This window comes from Podarcis vaucheri (assembly GCF_965113315.1).
Source record: "Podarcis vaucheri genome assembly, chromosome: 16".
In the NCBI taxonomy this organism is placed as follows: Eukaryota; Metazoa; Chordata; class Lepidosauria; order Squamata; family Lacertidae; genus Podarcis; species Podarcis vaucheri.
This window is the reverse complement of record NC_138754.1, coordinates 7,696,990-7,717,122: the sequence shown is the minus strand read 5'-3', so window position 1 is coordinate 7,717,122 and position 20,133 is coordinate 7,696,990. Positions and strand designations below refer to the sequence as shown.

Genomic DNA, 20,133 nt, shown 5'->3' with positions numbered 1-20,133 from the left:
TCAATTTTTAGGTATTCCATTAAAGGAATCTGGCGGCCGTGTACTCTGTCCGATGCCTGCTTGGCGGGAGGCCATGGCACGACCCCCGGTGACATCAGGGGAGAGCCTATAGTTGGATTAGCATCAACAGGCTCCACCTACTGGTGAATAAACCCCCTTGTTTTAGACATCCAATGCCTAAGCCAATACCTTTTCACTGCTGTAATCAATAAAGTTGTGGCCCTTTCTTTCCCATTAACCTTATATCACGTGTCCTTGTGTATTTATTTCACATCGCGGGGGTCGGGTCCTCGAACCACAACCACATCTTCCAACAAGGTGGAGGGAACTTAAAGCATCCCAAAAAGTTAGGTGAGGGGTATGGATGGAAGCAGCTACCACAGGCTTCCTCAACCTCAGCCCTCCAGATGTTTTGAGACTATAATTCCCAGCATCCCTGACCACTGGTCCTGCTAGCTAGGGATCATGTGAGTTGTAGGCCAAAAACATCTGGAGGGCCGAGGCTGAGGAAGCCTGAGCTATCATATCCCCCCTCCTGTCTTTCATTTTTCCAGTCGTAAATTCAGATCTCCACGTTTCTGTAGCAAAGGTTTGCTTTCACACATACCATTCGCCGTTCATTGTAGAGCTCAATGGTGGTAATCATATGGAGCAGGCACCCCCAAACTCGGCCCTCCAGATATTTTGGGACTACAACTCCCATCATCCCCAGCTAACAGGACCAGTGGTCAGGGATGATGGGAATTGCAGTCCCAAAACATCTGGAGGGCCGAGTTTGGGGATGCCTGATATGGAGACTTGAGACACTTGGACATTAGAGTGGGTAGCAGCTGTTTGGTGTGTGTGATGGGGACAGGGACTGTGGGGAGAAAAGCTGTTCAGGTTGCATTTAAAGGTAGAGCTAATTAATTCAAATCTTCTGAAAAATATGTATAAAATAAACCAGAACTTGGCAGTCCCTCAATTCTGTGAATTTTTCAATGCAGTTCTCCAGCCAAGTAAAAACTGCACCTGTTAGGGCAATTAGTGAAAATAACTATATTAGGAAATATAGCATATTGAATGCTCTGTTTTAGGGGAAATTGCTTGGAAAAATTGTGTATCTTAGACAACATTTTGAATACAAAAATGTGTACATTAGCAAAAAATTGCACTAAAATGCTGATGAGTTTTCAGGAGGACAGTAACAACAACAACAACAACAACAACAACAACAACAACAACAACAACAACAACTGTATCCCAGCCACTCTGGGCAGCTCACAATAGAATATCTAAAATATGATAAGACATCAAACATTAAAAACTTGACTAAAAAGGACTGGCTTCAGATGTTTTCTAAAAGTCAGGTAGTTGCTTATTTCCTTGACATCTGATGGGAGGGCTTTCCACAGGGCAGACATGACTACCGAGAAGGGCCGCTGCCTGGTTCCCTGTAACCTCACTTCTCGCAGGAAGGGAACCACCAGAAGGTCCTCAGAGCTGGACTTCAGTGTCCAGGCAGAACGATGAGGGTGGAGACACTCCTTCAGGTATACAGGGTCAAGGCCGTTTAGGGCTTTAATAGTCAACACCAACACTTTGAATTGTGCTTGGCAACGTACTGGGAGCCAATGTAGGTATTTCAGGACTGGTGTTATATGGTCTCGGTGGCCGCTCCCAGTTACCAATCTAGCTGCTGCATTCTGGATTAGTTATAGTTTCCGGGTCACCTTCAAAGGCAGCCCTACGTAGAGCACATTGCAGTATTCCAAGCAGGAGATAACTTGAGCATGCATCACTGTGGCAAGCCAGTCCACGGGCAGGTGGGGTCTCAACCTGCGTACCAGATGGAACTGGTAGACAGGTGCCCTGGACACAGAATTGACCTGTGCCTCCATGGACAGCTGTGAGTCCAAAGTGACTCCCAGACTGTGCACTTGAACCTTCAGGGGCACAGTTACCCCATTCAGGACCAGGGAGCCCCTACACCTGCCCGCCCCCTGTTCCCCCCAAAATTACTTCTGTCTTGTCAGGATTCAATCTCAATCTGTTAGCCGCCATTATCCTCCAACTGCCTCCAGGCACTCACATAGGACCTTCGCCGCCTTCACTGGTTCTGATTTGAAAGAGAGGTAGAGCTGGGTATCATCCAAATACTGATGAACACCCAGCCCAAACCCCCTGATGATCTCTCCCAGAGGCTTCATGTAGATGTTAAAAAGCATGGGGGAGAGGACAGAAACCTAAGGCCCCCACAAGTGAGAGTCTAGGGGTCTGAACATTCATCCCCCAACACCACTTTCTGGACACGGCCCAAAGGAAGAAATCACAAACTGATGTGGAAATGTGAAAAACTGAACGTAAGAGTGGAAAAAATTAAAAATGGAGAGAAAATGAAATGCAGAGATCTGCATGTCCCAAGTTGCAGGCAATTCTAGTCCTTCTCAGGGTATAGTCATGAGAGGAATAGACATGGCTAACCTCAGGTCCATTAATGTCAGTGGTTCTACTCTACGTTAGTTGCATGTAACCCACTGGACTCGTTCCACTATTGCTGCATAAAAATACCCCCAGCATCAATATTTCACCATAATCTAGATCACTCCCAGGAAACTCTATGCCCTTCCCATATTCTCAAAAACAGGTTCCATATTATTTTTATGAGGCTCTAAGTAAATAATACAAAGGACTTCCTCATACTATGTGCAAACTTGGTGTTGGCAAATGATGGACTGTGACTGGTCACAAGTTTGTTGGGGAAGGGGAGGGAAGGCCCCCCCCCAAGTGTGTTGCTGAAGGAAGAACTTCACCATATATCTTGAGCAAGAGGTGACTGGTTTGAGGGATTAATGTGTAAAGAAACAGAGATTTCACAACTAGGGGTGGTAGCAAAATACTGGATAGAGTATAAAAGGTGGGTGCTTCATAGGACTCTTCACCACACCTTGGCTGATCTTAGCTCTCTCATCAATCTCCATCTGAGGTAAGTTGAAGACAACGGGGAGGTTTCCTTGTCTGATTTTGTAGGTTTCAGCCTTTGTGTTAGAGATAGGATGCTACTTGTTTTTCAGGGTATCTGCTGCTGCTACAGGAACACCTGAATAGTCTCCCCTGCAACAATAAAAACCAGGGGAGAGATCTCATCTGAGAGGTGGCCAATGTGGTGCTTTCTTGATGTTGTTGGACTCTCAGTGCCCATCACCTTGACCATTGGCCAGGCAGGCTGGGGATGATGGGAGACGGAGTTCAGCAACATCTGGAGGACTTCGGCCTTTAAATTTCTGTAAGTGCCTTTAATATGTGATCCCTGATTGGTGGGCCATGTGTCTAGGACATGGATGGGGAGCCAGATGTTTCTGTCTACAGCTCCCATCACCCCTAATTATTGACCATGCTACCTGGAGGTGAGGGAGTCTTAACAGCACCCAGAGGGCCATGATGTTGGCTCTCCCTGTTCTAAGTGAATCCCAAGCTGGTGGTCTCCAGTTGTTTTGCACTGTAGCTCACATCAGCCCCAACATTGTGGCCGATAGCCAGGGCTAATGGGAATTGTAGACCCAGACATCTGCAGGGCACTCACTTGGGCAAGGATGTCTAGGATCAGAGATGGCTTAGAATTTTAAGTGGCTTAGAAAAAGTGGCTTAAATAATAACTAAACAAGGGTGTAGAAATCTTAACATACAATGTGTCTTACTGTAGAGGGGAAAGACTCTTGCCAGGTGACCTGCATATCTCCTCAGATGACCTGCCCAGGTCCTAAGTCTGGATGAACCACTTGAAGGCACTCACTTGTGTGTGTTTAAACCAAATATTTAAACTAGACTTGAACTGTTTCTTTCTTTTGTCTAAAATGAGAATCTGTCTATCTATCTATCTATCATCTATCTATCTATCTATCTATCTATCTATCATCATCATCTATCTATCTATCTATCATCATCTATCTATCTATCCAGGATTGCCTTTGACAAAGTCATTCTGTTATGTAGGATCCCAGAACGGTGGTGAACCTGCAGCTCTCTAGATGTTGCTCTAAATTAGTTGCATGTAACCCACTGGCCTCGTTCCACTATTGCTGCAAAAAAATGCCCCCGGCATCAATATTTCACCATAATCTAGTTCACTTCCAGGAAACTCCATGCCCTTCCCATATTCTCAAAAACAGGCTCCATATTATTTTTATGAGGTTCTAAGTAAAGAATACAAAGGATTTCTTCATATTATGCGCAAACTTGGTGTTGAATGGTCATAAGTTTGTTGGGGAGGGGGAGGGAAGGCCCCCCAGGTGTGTTGCTGAAGGAAGAACTTCACCATATTTCTTGAGCAAGAGGTGACTGGTTTGAAGGATCAATGTGTGAAGAAACAAAGATTTCACCACTAGGGGTGGTAGCAAAATACTGGATAGAGTATAAAAGGTGGGTGCTTCATAGGACTGTTCACCACACCTTGGCTCATCTTAGCTCTCTTGTTAATCTCATTAATCACCGTCTGAGGTAAGTTGAAGACAACAGGGAGGTTTCCTTTGTCTGATTTTGTAGGTTTCAGCCTTTGTGTTGGAGATAGGATGCTACTTTTCCCCCAGGGTATTTGCTGATGCTACAGGAACACCTAAATAGTCTCCCATTCATCATCCCTGACCAGGGGTGAAACTCATCTTTATTTCTCCTGGGTCAGAGACTCAGTTTGGCGTACACACACACACACACACACACACACACACAGCATTTGTGTACACACACAGACTGGAAGCCTCAGTGGCACACCCATGGAGGCTTCATCCAGGGCAAAAAACCCTGCTAGTTCCCCTGTAGCTAAAGCTCTGCCCCTGACCATCGACCATGGTGGCTTGGGCTGATACAAGTTGGAGTCCCAAGCCACAGGTCCATCTAGCTGAGTACTTTCTGCACCAGACTAGAGAGCCCATCTATCTGGGATTGTCTCTAATGAAGTTGTTCAATTAGTGCAAGGATTTCCACTAGTGTAATGGAGCTCCTCTCCTCTACTTGTCACCCCCACCAAACCTGTTGAGGATGTTCTACCAGTCCTACAGAGGAGGTCCGAGGAGAGCACAGGAAGAGCACAGGGAGATTAAGTTCTATCATTCAAGTGGAAATCCTTGCACTATTTCAGACTAGACTTAGCAGCGCCTATGGTTTTACATTCTCTTGAATCTTGTGGCACCAGTGCATCATGAAAACTCATTCATTTCTCAAGGCTGTCTCTCCACTCTGTGTCCGACTGCATTAGTCAATTTTTCCTTCCTTCCTTCCTTCCTTCCTTCCTTCCTTCCTTCCTTCCTTGTCTCCAGACTTTGTTTATCCAGTCTTCAATGGTTGTAGTCATTCTATTTTCCCAGTCATGGCAGATAGTTATTAAATATTAAATCAATATTAAAGGAGACATTTAATGGACTTTTTGCATTTATTCTTATGCTCTTATGTCTATTTAGGTTACCAACAGAAAACCTTCAAAATGTCCAAGTCCAAGACTCAGATGCAAGTTCTGTCCGATGGGATAATTGAAATCTTCCATAAATATTCTGGGAAATCTGACACCATCGACAAGAAGGAGTTCAAGAAGATGATCAACGAGCAGTTTCCTGACTGCGTTGAGGTGAGGTGGAGATAAGATGGGCGTGGGCAATTGTTGGGCACTTGAAGCCAGAGGTGACACATTGGCATCAATGTGTAGCACGCCTCTGGGCATGTTAAGATAGTGATTGGCACTTTAGCAAGGCAGCACTTAGAAGTGAGCAAGGCTACCCTGTTAGGGAACTATATTTAGGGATGGGTGGATATGTCCATTTCAGTGGGTATCATTTTCTCATTTTCTCTTAAATTCAGTTCTCCACATTTTGAAAATTTATGTATTAAAAAAAAATAAAAATCCTCTTTTGGCAAAGCAATTTCCCCTTATAATGATTTTTTGGGTATGCTATTTTCACTAATCTATTTTAAAAACACTTTGCCATAGTAAAAAAAGAGAGTAGTAGTAGTAGTAGTAGTAGTAATAATAATAATTTTTTATTTATACCCCGCCCTCCCCAGCCAAGGCCGGGCTCAGGGCGGCTAACAAGCAATAATAAAAACAAATTGAATGAACACACTGTATATAGTACATGCGTTTCTTAACACTTAGCTGGATAAGTACATTCCAGGATCTGAAGAAAGGTGAATTTGGCAGGGTGAGATTCAAATGTGAACTGGATTGGATTTCTCCCCTGTAGATAGATATAGATATATAGTGTCAGGGAACTGACATCAGAGGCACGGGAGAAGGAGAGGGTCTCTGATTCTGCAGGAGAAGGTCCTAGCGCTAGAGGGAGACTCAGCTGGGATGAAGGGGAAGAGAATGAGTGTAACACCAGGGATCCAGGAGAGCAACGGGACCAGGAGGTGCAGGGGCTCCAGGACTCTTCGTTGGAAGTTAGCAAGGAGAGCCCAAGCACCCCGCTGCCCACGCCCACCCTGCGCAGGAGACTCCCGCACAGTGAGAGGCGGAGACGATTGGGCGTCAAACAACTCTTATGTTGGCAGCGCTTTAAGAAACACCCACAGACAGATTCTACGAGTGACTAAGGGCAGCCACGCTGAGATGGGCTGTGCAGTCCGGAGGGTTTAACCAGGCAATCCGATGCTCAAACGGGGCAGGATTACGCACGAGTAACTCCCAACCACTACATATAGATATACATCTCAGGAGAATTGGGGGCTCAGGCTTCTCAGACATTCCTGAGAGCCAGTGTGGTGTAGTGGTTAAGAGCAGTAGCCTCGTAATCTGGGGAACCGGGTTCGCGTCTCCGCTCCTCCACATGCAGCTGCTGGGTGACCTTGGGCCAGTCACACTTCTTTGAAGTCTCTCAGCCCCACTCACCTCACAGAGTGTTTGTTGTGGGGGAGGAAGGGAAAGGAGTATGTTAGCCGCTTTGAGACTCCTTAAAGGGAGTGAAAGGTGGGATATCAAATCCAAACTACTCTTCTTCTTCTTCTTCTTCTTCTTCTTCTTCTTCTTCTTCTTCTTCTTCTTCATCCTCAGATAAAGTCTCTGAGAAAAGCAATGCTCCATGAGACCTAAAGCCCAGTTAGTCTAGTATCTGGCTCTCACAGGGCCCAACCAGATGTCTCTGGGAAGCTTACAAGCAGAAGCTAAGCACTAAAAGAGGAATATACCCCCCTTTAAATGACCTGAGTATTAAAAGAGAAAGTTTTCTTCTCCTTTTTAAATATTCTGCATTTTGAACTCCTTTACGTTGCTGCTCATTTGGGTCTGCGTTCAACTTCTGCTGATGTTACTTCGCATTAATACCATTCTGTTAAACTGGTAGTGGGGGAACTTTCAGTCCTCCGGTTGTGGCCTGAACTACAACTCCCATCAGCCCTGGCAAGTATGGCCAACGACCAGGGGTGAGGATGGGAAGTGTAGTCTTGATGATGTCGGGAGGTTCTCCCCATCTATGGCAAACCTTGGTTTCGCGATGGTCTGATGTCTTAGATGCATAGCAACAAATTTCAACCCGAAACCTTTTGTTCCTCCCTTCCTTCTCCTCCCTACAGTACCCACAAAACCAGCAAGGAAAAGACAAGCTCTTCAAAGACCTGGATACAAACAAAGATAACGAATTGAGTTTTGAAGAATGGATCCGTCTGGTTGGGTCATTCCTCTCTTGCTCCCACATTAAGTTCCACCAGCATGAGGGACATCACCACCACCACTGAGAAGAGACCCAGCAGGTCCTCCAGGGGACTGTGGTCAGGGGCATGTTGGATACCAACCTTCCAAACAAACAAAGCCCCCCTGCCCACATCCCCCAGCTTGAAATGTAATGTTTTGGCAATAAAATAAGAAATAATCATTTAACTTGGAAAGTCTAGGATGTCTTACTTTTTGGGGTGACAAGGCAGTTTGAAACAGGTTTTGAGACCGGCGGGGAAAGGTTGTGTTAGTTTTCTGGTTCTGGCTTCAGCCGCATTCCCCTTCCTTGCAGTTGCTCACTTAGACATGTAGAAGCAAGTTGATTCTTTGTAAAACAGCCAGCGGATGAGATTAACCCCGCCCCCACCTGATGCTTGAAGAAAATAGAATCTCTCACAGAATAAAAAGAGGAAGACAAAAACAAAGGGAAGCATACAAACACACACAGGGACGTATGTGTGTGGGTCTCCCTCTTGGGAAGAAATTTAAAATCCTCTCAATATATGTACTTAAATATGGGGGAGGAAAAAGTGCTACTGCAGGGTCACCGGTTGGAGGAGGAGAGGAAGAGCGTGAATGCAAAGGAGAGGAAAATGGAAGATGGAGGGAAGAAAGGAGGAAAGTGAAAGATGAAGGAGAAGGGTGGAAAGCGGAGAAGGATGTAAGGAAAAAAGGAGTAGGTTAAATATAAAAAGGATGGATGGAGTAAGGGGACAATCATGCTAATGGATGGAAGGAGAAGCGGGTGTATGGAATAAAGGAAAAGAGCTGAGGAAAGAGGGAGAAAAGAAGGGAAGGGGAGGGAGAGGGAGAGGGAGAGAGAGAGAGAAAGGAGGCTGGGACAGGGAAGGCAACCAGAGGATGGATAAAAGGGATGAAGGATGAAGAGGAAGGCAGGAGAAGGATGCTGTGTTCTGCATAGATCCATTGATTGCTACTTGTAGCCAATGGTAGTCCTACTCAGAGTAAACCCATTGTAATACACATGGTTCATGTCAGTCTATGTGTCTTAGCAGGGTCTCCTCTGGGTATAAGTTGGCTGCATATGACCCATGGAAATCATTCCAACCATTGCAGAAAAGAATGCACCCAGCATTCCATATTGCGCCAGAATGCATGCCGTTTTCAGAAACTTCGGGCCCCACCTATATCTACAAAACGGTTTAACCACAATGTGATTAATGAGTTCTAAGAAAGCGATGAAAAGCGATGCCGCGCCATGGGTGTAAACCTGTTGTTCCTAAATGATGAATGGTGATTGGCCACAAGCTGTAGGGAGGGAACCCCAGCCCCCAGAGGTGCCTTGCTGAAGGAAGATCTCCATCAGATACCTTGAGAACCAGGTGCTCAGGGTTAATCGGTTCAACATGGGAGTGTTATTTGAGAAGGAGCAAAGATTTCATAAGTGGGGGGTGGGAGCAGGACTCTGGATAGGGTATAAGAAGTGGGAGCAATTTAGGGCTCTTCATCCAACTTTGGCGCATTCGAACTCTCTTGTTTATCACCAACGAAGGTAAGCTGAAGACTATGGGAAGCTTTCTTGGGTTCTTGTTGGGTTATACATTGGACATAGGGTGCTAAATCTTTTTGAGATTATCAGCTAGGGCAGGGATGAAAAACCTGTAGGCAAGAATCCAGATGTTCTGGACTCAAACTCCCACCAGCCCCAGTCAGCGTTGTCAATGGACAAGGATGACAAAGTCTGGCAACCTTTGGAAGATTGTATGTTCCCCATTGTTGCAGTAGCTCTAACACAATTCAAGGTGCTCACATTGGCATTTAAAACCCTAAATGTCTCCCTAGTTCCCTGCAGAACCTCTCAAGTGATATGGTCTTTGTAGGTCCATCACTCTCTGGAGTTTGGTTGGTGATGGTGGCCTGGAGAAGACCTTCTCTGTGGCAGCCCCTTAGTTGTGAATCTCCTTCCACAAAGAGGTTCATCGTAGAATATTAGAGTTGGAAGTGACCCAAAGGTTCATCTCGTCTAATTCCTTGCAATGCAGGAATCACAGCTAAAGCATCCATTGTAGATGACCATCCAACCTCTGCTTAGAAACCTCCAAGGAAGGTCACTCCTTCTACTTCCTGAAGGAGTCCATTCCACTGTCAAACAGCTCTTACTGTCAGGAAGTTATTCCTGTTTAGTCGGAATCTCCTTTCTTTAACTTGAATCCATTGGCACATCCAGCACCTTCATTATACAGCTTCCAGTATAGAGGCACCACTTTATGCTGGCTTTTGACACTTGTAAGTTGCTTTAAATGGGTTTTAATATGGTGCTTTAAGGTTGAAACCTGTCTTGGGACCTTACGGGAAAGGGTGGAGAATAATGACAATCTCAGTACTTGTGAGTACAGTGGAACCTCGGGTTGCGGACGTAATCCGTTACGGAGGCATGTCTGCAACCCGCAGCATTCGTAACCTGCAGCGCCGTATTGGCACACGCGTGGAGCTTTCCTCTCCCCTCCCTGTCACCCCCACCAAATCTGTTCTGAGTGTTTCCCCAACCCTCTGGAGCAGATTTGGGGGACAACACCAGGAGATGAGAGAGAGAGGTGAAGTTCCATTGTGCAAGTGGACATCCTTCTGCTAGCAGAACAACATGGCTGTGTCCAGTCCAAGATATTTAAGAGTATCCCTGGCAGCATCTATAGATTTACATTTAACAGCAACCATTTCCTTGCACTCTGTTGCACCAACACATTATGAAAACTCTCCATTTCTGAAGAAAATAGTTCCAAAGGCTGTCCACTCTCTCTGCCCCTGGCGGTATTAGTCAATTTCACCATGTTTACTAGGTCTCCAGAATTGCATATCTACTTGAGATATCTATCTTTACCTTTTCGAGTTTTGACAGATAGTTAGGCAGAAAGCATGTACCACCCTTGCTATTTTTCAAGGAAAAGAAGTGCCGGTACTCACCACGAAAGCCTCACTTATTTTCTTATAATGGTAATGATGCCCACCTGACTTTTGGTGAGTTCCTGCTCAAAACACCCCCTGTGTATTGCAATTTAAGGCCGGATCTTTAACTAACTAAAAAACAAAAATAACAGACAGGTTTGTCAGGAGTGCACATCCTGGGGGTTATTTCCATTTGCATGTTGGCAAAATTACATTCTTTTAAGATAGTCCCCAATACATGTTGCATGTTTGCAGTAGAAACTTGGGTAAGTAGATAATGCAATCAATCCATATGTAAGTAGTTCTACATGTAAGCCATCTGAACAACACTTAAACGAGCTAAATAAAAAGTAGAATTCAAATGGAGAGGTGCCCTGTGCTAAGTAGGACACTCTATTCTTAATCCTGAAGAATTATAAAATCGAAGAGTTGGAAGGGACCCTGAGGATAATCTGGTCCCAACTCCCTGCAACGCAGGAATATGCAGCTGCCCATATGGGTATAAAACCAGCAGCCTTGCTGTTATCAGCACTACGCTCTAACCAACTGAGCTATCCAACAAATAATCCAGGCAGAGCCACTCATGTGTTCCTATGAATTCCCAGGTTGCCACCAGAAGCCCTTCAGAATGTCCAAACCCAAGACTCAGTTGCAACAACTTGCTGAACAATACATAGACCTCTACCACAGGTACTCTGGGAATTCTGACAGCCTTGACAAGGAGGCATTTAAGAAGATGGTGGACGAGCAGTTTCCTGACACTGATGAGGTGAGGGGGAGATAAGAGGAAGCAGGGGCAAATTCTGGCCACTCAAGGGCCTGGGTCACCCATTGGCACCAGTGTTCAGGGTTCCTTTGGCCACGTTAAGAGGGGGAGGGGCTGAAATCTCACCAGGTCTCTGCTTTGAAGGATGCTCAGCTACTCTGAAAACAAAGCCTATCTAGGGATGGACAGATATGTCTGTTTCAGTCTCTTTTAAATCTTAAATTCTGTTCTCCCCATATGCGCTCCATGAGGGGGGAAAAATGTTTCTTGTAATTTTTCATTTAAACATATTTTGGTATGCATTTTTGCCCAACATAAACATTTTTGCAAAGCACCTTTCCCTAATGTGCTGCATTTTTGTATGTTATTATTGCATAGATGATAGATAGATAGATAGATAGATAGATAGATAGATAGATAGGAAAGAAAGAAAGATATTTGTGCACACTTTACTGTAGCATATGAATTTTTATACATATTACTTGTCTGGGGAAATGCAGTAATCACATCTGAAGTCTTCTCTCCTCCATTTTCCTACCCCCAACACTGCAGTCTCCCTTGAAGAAACAAAAGAGAGACCAGCTCTTCAAGGAGGCGGACATAAGCAAAGACGGCAAACTGAGTTTTGTTGAAGTGGGCCACCTGATCGCAAAATTTATCGCTGAAACTCATGACAAACTCCACAAGTAAGAAGGGCGCCCCCTTGGCCACTGGGAAAATGGCCCAGCTCATCCTCCAAGAGACGGTTCTCAGGGGCGTGTTGGATGCCAACCTTCCAAACATACACAAACCCCTATCCGATTCACTAGCTTGGAATGCAATGCTTTGACAACAGAATAAGAAATAAACATTTTGCTTGGAAATCATTGGGTGTTTTATTTCAACCTCATTCTGACAAACTGCCATGTTACTGCCTTTTCTATATTCAATCTCTTGCCTGGGAGACTATGGAAGATTTGCTTCTTCACACACCTACCTTGCAGGTTGATTCATGATACATGTGGGCATCTAGTCCTGCGCTCCTTGTTCAGAGATCCGTCAATAGAAACCTCCTCTGGTGTGGTGGCTAGGAGACGAGGCTTTGTTTGATTTATTTCTTGAATTTATCTCCCCTCTTTCCTCCAAGGAGCTCAATGTTCTGTACATAATTCTCCTCCTCATTTTATCTCCACAACAACCCTTACGCATTAAGTTAGGCTGGGAGTGAGAGACTGGCCCCAGCTCACCCAGTGAAGTTCATGGCTGAGTGGGGACTTGAACCCTGGTCTTCGAGAGCCTAGTCTAACCCTCTAATCACTACACCACACTGTCTCTCTCAGTTCAACTCTACAATTCCGTGATTCTTCTGGATCAAGATTAAGGTGTCCCATGTGTCCTATTTAGCACAGGACAGCTCCCCATTTGAACTCTATTTTTTATTTAGCTCATTTAAGTGTTGTTCATATGACTTGAGGGACATGGGTGGCACTGTGGGGCCTAGGACTTGCCGATCAGAAGGTCGGCGGTTCAAATCCCCCCGACGGGGTGAGCTCCCGCTGCTCGGTCCCTGCTCCTGCCAACCAAGCAGTTCGAAAGAACGTCAAAGTGATATCAAAGTAAGTCATATGACTTACATCAGGGGTCAGAAAACTTTTTCAGCAGGGGGCCGGTCCACTGTCCCTCAGACCTTGTGGGAGGATGGACTATATTTTTTGTGGGGAAATTAACGAATTCCTATGCCCCACAAATAACCTACAGATGCATTTTAAATAAAAGCACACATTCTACTCATGTAAAAACACCAGGCAGGCGCCACAAATAACCCAGAGATGCCTTTTAAATAAAATGACATATTCTACTCATGGAAAAACATGCTGATTCCCGGAACGTCCGTGGGCAGGATTTAGAAGGCGATTGGGCCGCATCTGGCCCCCGGGCCTTAGTTTGTCTACCCATGATTCACATATATAACTACTTACATATTGATTATTTGCATTAGCTACTTACCCATGTTTGTACTGCAAAAATGCAACATGTATTGGGGACTATCTTAAAAGAATGTAATTTTGCCATGATGCAGTAAGAGAAATGGAAATGACGTCAGGATGTGCACTCCTGACAAACCTCTCTGTTATTTTCATTTTTTAGTTAGTTAAAGATCTAGGCTTAAATTGTGATACACGGGCGGTTTTTTTGAGCCGAAACTCAGCAAAAGTCAGGTGGGCGCCATTGTCATTATAAGAGAACAAGTGAGGCATTCATGGTGTGTTCTGGCACTTCTTTTCCTAGAAAAGGGTAATGCATGTTTTCTGCCTAACCATCTGTCAAAACTCGAAAAGCTCAAAAATAGAAAGATAAACATCTCAAGTAGATATGCAGTTTTGGAGACCTAGTAAACATGGTGAAATTGACTAATACAGCCAGGGGCAGAGAGAGTGGACAGCCTTGGAACTGTTTTCTTCGGAAATGGAGAGTTTTCATAATGCGTTGGTGCAACAGAGTGCAAGGAAATGGTTGTTGTGAAATGTAAATCCATAGGTGCTGCCAGGAATACTCTTAAATATCTTGGTCTGGACACCTCCAAGTTATTCTGTTAGCACAAGAATCTCAACTTACATAACAGAACCTTACCTTTCGTATCTCCCTAGGCCCCCCACCCTACATCTGCTCCAGAGGGTTGGGGGAACTCCCAGAACAGATTTGGTGGAGGTGACGGAGGGGAGAAGGAAGGCCCTCCCCCAGGCCGCTGTCACCAACCAATCTCCAGAGAGCGATGGAGCTGCAAAGAGGGCCCCCTTGGCCAATCACTTGAGAGGGTCCGTAGGGAAGGAGGCAGCTCTTGAGATAATTAGGGAGTGAGACATTTAGGGCTTCAAACACCAATGTGAGCACCTTGAATTGTGCTGGAGCTGCTTACAATCCTCCAAAGGTTGCTGTACTTTGTCAACCTTGTCCATTGACTATTAGAAACTTCAGGATCTAAGTAATGAAATAACCGTATTTTTTCGTGTATAAGACATTATTTTTTTTCTTTAAAAAATTGAAGTTTAAAATATGGGGTCATCTTATGCACTGATAGTGCATAGTGCATATTCTTAATTTTGATTCTCAAAAAATAAGGGGCGTCTTTTACACGGGTGCATGTTATACACCGAAAAATACTATAATTAATATGTAAGTCACTATAAGTAAGCCATATGAGCAACACTTAAATGAACTAAAAAAAAAGAATTCAAATAGAGAGCTGCCCTGTGTTAGGTAGGACACATGGACACTATTGTTGATCCTGAAAATCATAGAATTGCTGAGTTGGAAGGGACCCTGAGGATAATCTGGTCCCAACTCCTGGAATTGCAGAAATAAGAAGCTGTCCCATATGAGGATAAAGCATGCACAAGAATGCATGTTGTTTTCAGAAACTTTGGGCCCCCCTATATCCACAAAGCAGTTGAACTGCAATATGTTTTATGAATTCTAAGAAAGCAATGTTGACCAGAGGGTGCAAACTTGGGGCTCCTAGATGACGGACAGTAATTGGCCACAAGCTGCAAGGAAGGAACCCCAGCTCCCAAAGGTGTCTTGCTGAAAGATCTTCCTCAGATACCTTGAGCACAGGGTGCTTGTGGTTAATGTGTGCAACCGGGGAGTGTCATTTGAGAAGGAGCAAACATTTCGCAAGTGGAAGGGGGTGGTAGCAGGATTCTAGATGGGGTATAAGAGGTGGGAGCGATGTAGGGCTCTTCATCCGACTTTGGCGCATTCGAACTCTCTTGTTCACCACCACCAAGGTAAGCTGAAGACTATGGGAAGCTTTCTTGGGTTCTTGTTGGGTAATACATTGGACATAGGGTGCTAAATCTTCTTGAGATTATCAGCTAGGGCAGGGACGAAAAACCTGTAGGCAAGGATCCAGATGTTCAGGATTCCAACTCCCACCAGCCCCAGTCAGCGTTGTCAATGGACAAGGATGACAAAGTCTGGCAACCTTTGGAGGATTGTAAGTTCCCCATCTTTGCAGCTGCTCCAGCCCAATTCAAGGTGCTCACATTCGTGTTTAAAGCCCTGAATGTCTCACTCCCTATTTATCTCAAGGGCTGCCTCCTTTCCTACGGACCCTCTCAGGTGACATGATTGGCCAAGGGGGCCCTCTTTGTAGATCCATTGCTCCCTGGAGCTTGGCCTTCCCTCTCCCCTCCCTGTCACCCCACCAAATCTGTTCTAAGAGTTTCCCCAACCCTCTGGAGCAGATTTTTTTGGGGGGTAGGAGCAAGGGGGTGGAAAGAGAGCCTAGGTGAAGTTCTGTTATGCAAGTGCTAACAGAATAACTTGGAGGTGTCCAGACCAAGATATTTACGAGTATTCCTGGCAGCATCTATAGATTTACATTTAACAGCTACCATTTCCTTGCACTCTGTTGCACCAACACGCTATGAAAACTCTCCATTTCTGAAGAAAACAGTTCCAAGGCTGGCCACTCTCTCTACCCCTGGCTGTATTAGTCAATTTCACCATGTTTACTAGGTCTTCAGATTTTGCATATCCACTTGAGATATATATCTTTATATTTTTGAGTTTTTCGAGTTTTGACAGATACTGTATTTTTTGCTGCGTAAGACTAAATGTTCCCATCCTAAAAAGTAAGGGGAAATGTGTGTGCGTCTTATGGAGTGAATGCAGGCTGCGCAGCTATCCCAGAAGCCAGAACAGCAATAGGGCTTTCACTGCACAGAGATCCTTCTTCTTGTTCTGGCTTCTGAGATTCAGAATATTTTTTTTCTTGTTTTCCTCCTCCAAAAACTAGGTGCGTCTTATGGTCTGGTGCATCTTATAGAGTGAAAGATACGGTGGTTAGGCAGAAAGCATGTATCACCCATGCTATTTTTCTAGGAAAAGAATTGCCGGAACTCACCATGAATACCTCACTTGTTCTCTTATAATGGTAATGGTGGCCATCTGACTTTTGCTGAGTTCCGGCTCAAACCCCCCTATGTGTATTGCAGTTTAAGGCTGGATATTTAACCAACTAAAAAATGAAAATAACAAAAAGGTCTGTTGGGAGTGCACATCCTGGGGTTATTTCTCTTATTGCATCATGGCAAAATTATATTCTTTTAAGATAGTCCCCAATACATGTTGCCTGTTTGCGTTACAAACTTCAGCATTTTTTTAAATAAGATATTTATTAAAGATTTTTGGATATAAGAAAAAAATAAATAATAAACATACAAAATAATAAACAATTAAAAACACACATTAATTTTCAATGACATAACTTCCATACCCTTATTTCCTCCGACCTCCTCATACTTCCCTTCTTTGTATTCCAGTTCAATTTGTTAGTTCAGCAAATCCTTACCATTAAACTTTTACCCATTTATAATCCTTTTTTTCATATCTCCTAAAGCATTACAGCTGGAAACCACTTAGTTTCTATCCAACATCTTTCTAACATTCATTCATTTTACAATATTTCTTTAAATAGTCCTTAAATTTCTTCCAGTCTTCTTTCACTGACTCTTCTCCCCGTTCTCGGATTCTGCCAGTCATCTCAGCCAGTTCCATGTAGTCACTCACAACCTTCAGCATTTAAGTAATGTAACTAATCAATATGGAAGTCGTTGTACATGTAAGCCATATGAACAACACGTAAATGAGCTAAATGAAAAACAGAATTCGGATAGAGAGCTGTCCTGTGTTAGGTAGGTCAGATTGACACCTTATTCTTGATCCTGAAGAATCATAGAATTGCAAAGTTGGACGGGACCCTGAGGATAATCTGGTCCCAACTCCCTGCAACGCAGGAATATGCAGCTGCCCATATGGGTATAAAACCAGCAGCCTTGCTGTTATCAGCACTACACTCTAACCAACTGAACTACCCAGGCAGAGCCGCTCATGTGTTCCTATGAATTCCCAGGTTGCCACCAGAAGCCCTTCGAAATGTCCAAGCCCAAGACTGAGTTGCAACAACTTGCTGAACAATACATAGACCTCTACCACAGGTACTCTGGGAATTCTGACAGCCTTGACAAGCAGGCATTTAGGAAGGTGCTGGACGAGCAGTTTCCTGACATTGATGAGGTGAGGGGGAGATAAGAATAGGCAGGGGCAAATTCTGGCCACTCAAGGGCCTGGGACACCCATTGGCACCAATGTTCAGGGCTCCTTTGGCCACGTTAAGAGGGGGAGGGGCTGAAATCTCACCAGGTCTCTGCTTTGAAGGTTGCTCAGCTACTCTGAAAACAAAGCATATCTAGGGATGGGCAGATATGTCTGTTTCAGTCACTTTTCAGTCTTAAATCCCATTCTCCCCATTTGCGCTGCATTTTTTAAAAAAAATGTTTACTGTAATTCTTTCCTATTAAAGATATTTTTGTATGCATTTTTGCCCAATATACACATTTTTGCAAAGCACCTTTCCCTAATACGCTGCATTTTTGTATGTTATTATTGTGTAGATGTATGGTGTGTGTGTATGTGTGTGTGTAGAGCACACTTTACTGTAGCATATGAATTTTTATACGTATTACTTGTGGCTGGGGAAATGCAACAAAACACATCTGAAGTCTTCTCTCCTCCATTTTCCCACCCCCAACACTGCAGTCTCCCTTGAAGCAACAAAAGAGAGACCAGCTCTTCCAGGAGGCAGACATAAACAAGGACGGCAAGCTGAGTTTTGCGGAAGTGGGACGCCTGCTTGCAATATTCCTCGCTGAAACTCATGAGAAACTCCGCAAGTAAGAAGGGTGTCCCCTTGGCCACTGGAAAAAATAGTTCCAGCAAATCCTTCAAGAGATGTCAGGGGAGTGTTTGATACTAACCTCCCAAATATTCACAAACCCCTATCCCCATTCACTATCTTGGAATGTAATGCTTTGGCAACAGAATAAGAAATAAACATTTTACTTGGAAATCATTTGGTGTCTTATTTCAATCTCAGTCTGACAAACTGCAGTCTTACTGGCTTTTCTATATTCAATCTCTTTCCTGGGTGACTAGGGAAGATTAGCTTCTTCACACACCTCCTTCCATCTTAGAAGTTCATTCCCATCTAGGTCAAGTATTTGAATTTCCCAGACATAGCTGGGATTCGGATGTCAGAAACAGTGTTCGGGAGGAAACCACTGAAATGTCAGAGTGTATGGCAACCCATGTCGATTTGGGCGAATTTAATTTAAAATAGCTCAGAAACTTCCTTTTATTTTTGAGATCTTGCAAAACTAAATAAAGCTTAACAACCCCCCCCCCCAAACCCCCAACAAACTTTTTCTGGAATATGGCAACCCTACTATACCTAGAAGCAACGCTTGGTGTGATTGTTGGAGTGTTGGAACCAAGAGCAGTGGTGCAGTATTTGGGGGTGGGGAGCACAGGGCCAGTCGCCCCAGGAGCAAAATTGTTAGGGGGCATAAAATTTCAACACCCAGTGTTGCCTCAGCACAGTTGTGAGCTTCCATTCCTGGGCTCCATTGAAAACGGCTTCTCCATGGAAACCAGGAAGAGAGCTTTCCACACAAATAGAACGACTCTTCTTTCCTTATCTCTATGGCTGCAATCTCTTGGTTAATGCGGACGCTGTTAGGCAGCAGTATGCATCTGCCTCTCTCCCACTCTACACGGCCCTGTGTGCTGGCAACCCACGTTATGCCACTGCCTGAGAGTCCAGGGTTCAAATCTCCACTCATCTATGAATCTTTGTGGTGTGACCTTGGGGCACTCACTGTCTCTCACAACAACCCTGTGAGGTAGGTTAGGCTGGGAGTGAGAGACTGGCCCCAGCTCACCCAGTGAAGTCCATGGCCGAGTGGGGACATGAACCCTGGTCTTCCAGAGCCTAGTCTAACCCTCTAATCACTACTCCACACTGGCTCTGTCAGCTCAACTCACACGGGTTCAAATCTCCACTGCCTCCTGAGCTGACAGCTGCAAAGAGGGAATCAGCAAGAGCCTTGGGCCACCCTGGCCAAATCTTAATAACTACCACTACCCTAAAAGGTAAAGGGACCCCTGAACATTAGGTCCAGTCGTGACCGACTCTGGGGTTGTGGCGCTCATCTCACTCTACTGGCCGAGGGAGCCGGCGTACAGCTTCCGGGTCATGTGGCCAGCATGACTAAGCCACTTCTGGCGAACCAGAGCAGCGCACGGAAACGCCGTTTACCTTCCCGCCGGAGCGGTACCTATTTGCTTGCACTTTGACATGCTTTCAAACTGCTAGGTTGGCAGGAGCTGGGACCGAGCAACGGGAGCTCACCCCGTCGCAGGGATTCGAACCACCGACCTTCTGATCGGCAAGTCCTAGGCTCTGTGGTTTAACCCACAGTGCCACCCGTGTCCCTTTATCACTACCCTAAGGAGTCTCAAAGTGGCTAAGATTCTCCTTTCCCTTCCTCCCCCACAACAAACAGTCTGTGAGGTGAGTGGGGCTGAGAGACTTCAAAGAGGTATGACTAGCCCAAGGTCACCCAGCAGCTGCATGTGGAGGAGCGGAGACGCGAACCCGGTTCACCAGATTACGAGTCTACCACTCTTAACCACTACACCACACTGGCTCTCAGTTCTGGCACCCATCTGGTGCTTGCCATTGCCAATATAAGAGAACAAGGCAGGTGTCTGTGGTGAGTTCCGGCATCTCTTTTTCTAACCACTTTGGGATTCGAGACATTCAGGACAAGGTCTCAAAGCCATGGTGTCTTAACATTTTCTTGTGACCGTCCCGTCAAAATCGGGTCACTTATAGTGTGTGCCTGAAGAGGTGTGTGAAGAAGGAATGAGGAACTTAAATTGATAGATCCATCAATCGCTACTT

The 20,133-nt window shown here is 44.9% G+C and overlaps 3 protein-coding genes and 1 long non-coding RNA gene across 5 annotated transcripts; 3 read left to right on the top strand and 1 right to left on the bottom strand.

Annotated features, from left to right (window-relative positions):
* Positions 1 to 2,841: 2,841 nt before the first annotated feature.
* Positions 2,842 to 7,840, top strand: LOC309520659 (protein S100-A12-like). 2 transcript variants are annotated; one of them, XM_082202667.1, is made up of 3 exons: positions 2,842 to 2,965; positions 5,433 to 5,596; positions 7,537 to 7,840. In XM_082202667.1, exons 2-3 carry the CDS (start codon positions 5,456 to 5,458, stop codon positions 7,696 to 7,698), a joined length of 303 nt encoding a protein of 100 aa, XP_082058793.1. In that variant the 5' UTR covers positions 2,842 to 2,965; positions 5,433 to 5,455; the 3' UTR covers positions 7,699 to 7,840. The 2 variants fall into 2 exon arrangements, with proteins under 2 accessions (XP_082058793.1, XP_082058792.1); XM_082202666.1 differs by lacking the exon at positions 2,842 to 2,965 and adding an exon at positions 4,320 to 4,476.
* Positions 7,841 to 9,039: 1,199 nt separating this feature from the next.
* LOC309520670 (protein S100-A12-like) lies at positions 9,040 to 12,208 on the top strand. The gene is made up of 3 exons (XM_082202676.1): positions 9,040 to 9,188; positions 11,185 to 11,348; positions 11,898 to 12,208. The coding sequence occupies exons 2-3, from the start codon at positions 11,208 to 11,210 to the stop codon at positions 12,033 to 12,035; spliced, it is 279 nt and encodes a 92-aa protein (XP_082058802.1). The 5' UTR covers positions 9,040 to 9,188; positions 11,185 to 11,207; the 3' UTR covers positions 12,036 to 12,208.
* On the bottom strand, positions 11,898 to 18,246 carry LOC309520698. Its single transcript, XR_014214303.1, has 2 exons — positions 18,146 to 18,246; positions 11,898 to 12,117 (listed from the first exon to the last, which is right to left on the bottom strand). It is a non-coding gene; the product is annotated as an uncharacterized lncRNA (long non-coding RNA).
* LOC309520642 (protein S100-A12-like) lies at positions 15,016 to 18,237 on the top strand. Its single transcript, XM_082202640.1, has 3 exons — positions 15,016 to 15,112; positions 17,242 to 17,405; positions 17,928 to 18,237. The coding sequence occupies exons 1-3, from the start codon at positions 15,031 to 15,033 to the stop codon at positions 18,063 to 18,065; spliced, it is 384 nt and encodes a 127-aa protein (XP_082058766.1). The 5' UTR covers positions 15,016 to 15,030; the 3' UTR covers positions 18,066 to 18,237.
* Positions 18,247 to 20,133: the final 1,887 nt, after the last annotated feature.